Source organism: Bicyclus anynana, chromosome 8, assembly GCF_947172395.1.
Source record: "Bicyclus anynana chromosome 8, ilBicAnyn1.1, whole genome shotgun sequence".
In the NCBI taxonomy this organism is placed as follows: Eukaryota; Metazoa; Arthropoda; class Insecta; order Lepidoptera; family Nymphalidae; genus Bicyclus; species Bicyclus anynana.
In genome coordinates, this window is record NC_069090.1 from 14,528,075 (window position 1) to 14,533,872 (window position 5,798).

General features: G+C 36.1%; 1 protein-coding gene across 1 annotated transcript; it reads left to right on the forward strand.

Moving 5' to 3' along the window:
• The first annotated feature begins 274 nt into the window (after window positions 1–274).
• On the forward strand, window positions 275–5,489 carry LOC112048926 (aldo-keto reductase AKR2E4). Its single transcript, XM_024086634.2, has 7 exons — window positions 275–295; window positions 2,440–2,544; window positions 3,225–3,395; window positions 3,526–3,639; window positions 4,294–4,455; window positions 4,634–4,840; window positions 5,271–5,489. The coding sequence occupies exons 1-7, from the start codon at window positions 275–277 to the stop codon at window positions 5,487–5,489; spliced, it is 999 nt and encodes a 332-aa protein (XP_023942402.2).
• The last annotated feature ends 309 nt before the right edge of the window (window positions 5,490–5,798 follow it).

Consider the following 5,798-nt stretch of genomic DNA (forward strand, 5'->3'; position numbering starts at 1 on the left):
ATGAATTAAAAATGTCGTAAAACGTTGAAGCAAACATTTTTTTGATAAAGTAATCATTTCATTATTAAAGTGGAATTATCAAGATATTTTAAGATATAAGTAAAAAAAGGTGGTTAAGGTAGGCTTGGGCCAGGGTTGGCCATTCCCCTTTCTACTACCTACTCTAAAGTCTAATAGGGTAAAAGCGGTGGCGAAAATAGGGTGGTGCCACCGGTGCTCAGGCACAGGGTGTAGACTCTTGGGGGCGCAAGAATAGATAGAATTAAGCATCAGAATGGGCAACGCATTTGCAGTAGTGAGTAGTAGCGTTTGAGTTAGCTTAGTGAGTGAGACACAGTGGGTGGTAAGATACGCAAAGGGAGGGCATAGGCATAGGGCGCAGTTATAGAAGCTCGCACAGGGCGCGTAAAAGGCTATTCATGGCACTGGGTAAAAGGCAATAAAAGTTTACACCCATTTTCACGAACGAAATCGCGGGCATCCGCTAGCTATGAATAAAACTTGAAAAACTTGTTGTGTAATCATATTACTCAGTAGTACAAAGAATATATAGTACAGTGTTTTGAAGTTTTTTTATTATAAACTTTTGCCGAAATGCGGATCGTTTTATTTATATATCTATTGGAAGTTGTAAGTAAACTATACTAATATTATCAATGTAATAGACTAAGAGCTAGCAAAGTGATTGCCAGACCTTTTTGCCAGAAGCTTGTCAGTTTATGCTCCGACATAAGTAAGTAGGTAGATACTATATGATATAAAGCACTGCCGCTTTTCATATAGCCGCTGTAGATACAGTAGGCAATTATACGGTACATAATATGTCCGCGCGAGTGAGTCATTCGATCGGTCGGCAAGACAAGAGGACTGTTAACTAGTTTTAAAAGACGTCTTTAACTCTACATACAACGATCACAAGTGCGGGACTTCACTCAAGTTTATTCTCTGCCTTTTGTTATTATCTGACGTGATAGGTTCCTATTCAATAATCGTGTTTTTGCTCCTAAAATCCGCTTCTGTCAACCAGTCTCCGACAAAAAAAGTATGGTATATAATATTACTAGCGGACCCGGTCAAGCTTCGCTTTGACTTATGTGGACTTCTTCCCTACTACCCTGCCCCTACTTCTTCTGCTTGACTCTTAAACATTTGTATGAGAAATAGAAAACGGTTGTTTTTATGGTTTTCCCGGCAATTATTCTAGTTTTTCTCACCTTTTAGACCTTCTCTATACCTCCACGAACATTTCAAGACCAAGATGAGATTAATCCGCTTAGCCGTTCTCGAGTTTTAGCGAGACTAACGAACAGTAATTCATTTTTATATATATAGATAAGATTATAGATTATAACCATGGTTATATGGAGCTCACTAAACTCAACTGTTCAAGTATATAACTTCTCTTTTTTTATTCCTTGAGCCGGGTAATATTCATGACCAATAGTTTTCCGTTCCAAAACTTGTAGATCCAATGCTTGAGAGTCATTCGTTATGCAGCGTAGTGCGAGCCTCTTCTGACTTTTAAGGTTGGGAATGAGTAGTCTCCCACACATGTCAAAAATATTATTTTCGGTCATGTCAGTCTCATATTATTCTGATTTTAAATTATTAGAATTTGAAGAATATAAATAATCAGCTGACTGTATGTGAAGGTGGTAAAATGTCCAGTGTGTGGTAAGGTATCATCAATCATCATTCATCATCATTAACAACCCATGGACGTCCACTGCAGCTGGACATAGGCCTCTTGCATAAACATCTAAACACCACGGTCTCGAGCCGCCAGCATCCAGCGACTCCCTGCAATCCACTTATGTGCCCGATTCATTTAGTAGGGGGTAGAACAACTTTGCGCTTTCCAGAGCGCGGTCGCCACTCCAGCCATGTAACTATGTGGCCTACCCATTGCCACTTCAGCTTATAGGCCTCTTGCATAAACATCCAAACACCACGGTCTTGAGGCGCCAGCATCCAGCGGCTCCTTGCAATCCGCTTATGTGCCCAATTCATTTAGTAGGGGGTAGAACAACTTTGCGCTTTCCAGTGCGCGGTCGCCACTCCAGCCATATAACTATGTGGCCTACCCATTGCCACTTGAGCTTATAGGCCTCTTGCATAAACATCCAAACACCACGCTTGAGCCGCCAGCATCCAGCGGCTCCCTGCAATCCGCATATGTGCCCGATTCACTTAGTAGGGGGTAGACCAACATTCCGCTTTCCGGTGCAGGGTCACCATTCCAGCCATGTAACTGTGACCTACCCATTGCCACTTCAGCTTCGCGACTTACTAAGTTCAGACTCGTGCTCGCTCAATCACGAAACTCTAAGCATTTGAGTAACTTTGAGCCCTCTTATTATTATTGGTAAGTTAATACTTAGTAAAATATCGTTTCCTTTAATGGCGCTTATTGAATTCAGTGAACGTAATCCATTGCAGGTAGAGTTTACTTGTTCTATCAACATTAATGGTGGTGACAAATATAAGATACTGAACGATGGCAATTTAATACCAGCTGTCGCTTATGGTACTTGGGCTGATGATGTAAGTTGTAGCATTTGTTTGATTTGATTAATTATCTTACATACCATTGATTGATCGGTTAAGTAGATCTAGAGATTAACTTAACCTATTAATCTAACAAAAACAAACAAACTTCTAGAACCTCTTTATAATATAAGTATTAATAAAACAACAGTCTGAATCACATTTTTCTTAGATTTCATACCTCAAAACGTAAGAATTTTTGTATTTCATTTTACATCCGTTTTCCCTTTATTTCATAAATTCGTTGGAAGTGCATGTCTAAATTAATCAAATACGCAGGTCTGCAAACGTTTGAAGCTGAACAAAAAATAAACTTACAGGTAATATAGGTTCCAAGTTTAATGATACGATCCTACATACCGCATATTTTGAAACTTGCAAGGATATCTTAGGTCCAAGCGACCTAGACCTTGTAGCCATACCTTGAAGCAGTAATTGAAAATATTAGTTTTTTTACTATGCTACAAAGATTTTTTATCGTATAGGCATTGACTGCCGCATGTGGTATACCTTTTGATTCGTTTTGTTTCGTCCTTTATCCTACTGACTGCGCCAGAAATGGTGATGTAACTTTCAACTCAAAACAGACTTTCTTATATTTGCATTCTGTTAGTAAAAATGGTTTTATAATTAATTAGCAATTTATAATGCCACATTATTACAAGAAAATGTTTTAGGTATCTGGTTTACCCAAAGTAATTCAATCTGTAATACATGCAATTGAAGTTGGATTCAGACATTTGGATACTGCACATGTTTATGGAAATGAGCGTTTAATTGGAGAAGCTCTTTCTCTTATGTTCAGACGAGGAATTGTTTCTAGAGAAGAAATGTTTATAACGACCAAGGTATTAATTAAAAAATTCTAACAAATTAAAAATCTGATTGTTTGATTTGGAATGTTTGTTACAACTATGATATCAGCAAATATTTATAAGATGATTTCGCTGTGAGAAGTAAAAAACTCAATTATTTTAGCTGGATGCAGCTGTATCATGCCGAAAGAAGGTGGTACCATCACTAAAGGGAAATTTGAAGAGGTTGAGGCTGGATTACGTCGATCTCTTTCTCATACATGTGCCTGAAAATGTGGTAACAAACCTTTCAAAAATTTGATTTTATAATTTGTGATGATGATTAAAGTGATTGCTTATCTCGTAACATTTTAAGATTTTCGTTTTCTACTTAAGTATTTTCTGTTGCTTAATTATTGGGACCAGGACTTACGTTAATTATTGGGAACATAGATAGGTACTTAAAGATCTTGATTTGAAGAAACGATGGATCGAATTTAATTTGTGACGACACACACGAAGACAACGACTTGATATATGATGATATACGATAAATGACGATACAACGTGAAGTCGTCGATCCTGTGCCTGATTTCTTTTCGGTCGTGTAAGTCTGACATGCCATCACACAACGGGAATGATAGAATAAGTAATGCATTTGAGCACACACTTGAATACTAAAATATTATCTCTTGCGTAGATACGAGTTGCTATGGGCCAATAATTATATGTTGAGCATGCTAATCTCAGTAGGAATTTTTTCTTCTTAAATGTGTACTTTTATTTTAAAATTATTGTAATGTTTTTGTTAACAACTGTGTATATTTCCGGAAATAAAAGGCTTTATTATTATTATGCTAGTCTCAATATAAAATTAGCCGCAGCCGAAATTTAGTCAAGAAGACTTTATTATTAGTTTGTTTTATACAATGCAGTTACATTTCTTTTTCAGTTTAATTACTCAAAATTTGACATCTTAGATATTTGGAAAGGCATGGAAGATTGCAAAAGCCTTGGTTTGGCAAGGTCTATCGGCGTTTCTAACTTTAACAGTTCGCACATCAACAGGATGCTTAGATACGCAAAAATAAGGCCAGCTGTGAATCAGATAGAGGTAAATATTTTGTAATAATTGAGTTCTTCCATCTTCATTCTAAGTTTCAAGTTTTATCTAGTTCAATAAGAGAATTACAAAGATACAGTAGAGAAATACAGTTTTAAGTACAGTCGAGGGAGAAATTGCGTATTTCTTGAACCTCAAAGTATTAAAAATTAAATCACTTGTGTAACAGGTGAATCCTACAAGAACGAATCTGAATATAGTAGCATACTGCCAAAGCGAAGGTATTGTTGTTATGGGATATGCACCATTCGGTTTTCTTGTACCACGCCCTTCGTCAAACATAACAGGAATACCGCCTACATTTGAAGATCCCATATTGATCAGGATGGCAAGAAAATATGGGAAAGAGACCAGCCAAATTAATTTACGTTATCAGGTAATATATCTCTCAAAATAAGGTAACATGGGTACTTTGTTCTTTTTGAAAATTTTGAATTTTGAATTATTTTTTCTTAAGTACTTCCCCTGTTCTGAATATATCACTTCAGTTTTGGCATTTATTCTGTAACTATTTGACTTCTGATATTGAACTTTGTATTGCCTAAAATTTGTTTGATTGTAACTCATCTACAAATTTATTTCTAATTAAAATTGTATTCCTATTCGAAATTATCAATTTAATAATATTTTTTAAATTTTGGTTATCGATGTTTTCCCTTATTTTTTTTACTCTGAAGGTAGGTAAGTTTTTCAATAAAATATTTAAATGGGTAATATTTTTGAGTTTCAGCAAGAGTAACAGTAAAGAAAATAATATCACAATTCACTTTTATTATTACTGATGATATATTAACTCTTTTTTGCAGGTCAACCGTGGTATTATACCTATCCCAAGATCACAAAACATAACTCATATATCCTCAAACGTGGATCTCTTCGACTTTAGCCTGACTCAAAAAGAGGTGTATGCTATAAATGAGTTCAACAGAAACCTACCAGTTTATGCTGCGCCTGGAGATGAAGTAATCGCGGTGTATCGCGCGGCATACGAATCTTTATTAAGCTTGTCTAATAAATATTACTAGTCTAATACAAACCTCTGCATTTTGTTTAATTTTTGTTTTTTATTTTATTTTTAATATTATGACTGGTCTCCTGCCTTATTAAAATTCTATCTTAATGCCTTTCAATTGACTCTCCCAGAGACTAGAGAACCCTAGTACATACGTGCTCCTGGACTGGGGTCTTTACTCACGTCATCATGATTCAGTACATCAAATTATACGTGGAACTATAAGCCTTTCAGTAGCTAGAGCTCCTAATTGACTACGAATAAAACATCTAGTAACTTCGTCAAAGCAGGCTCAATATCTTATACCACAAGCAAATCCTAT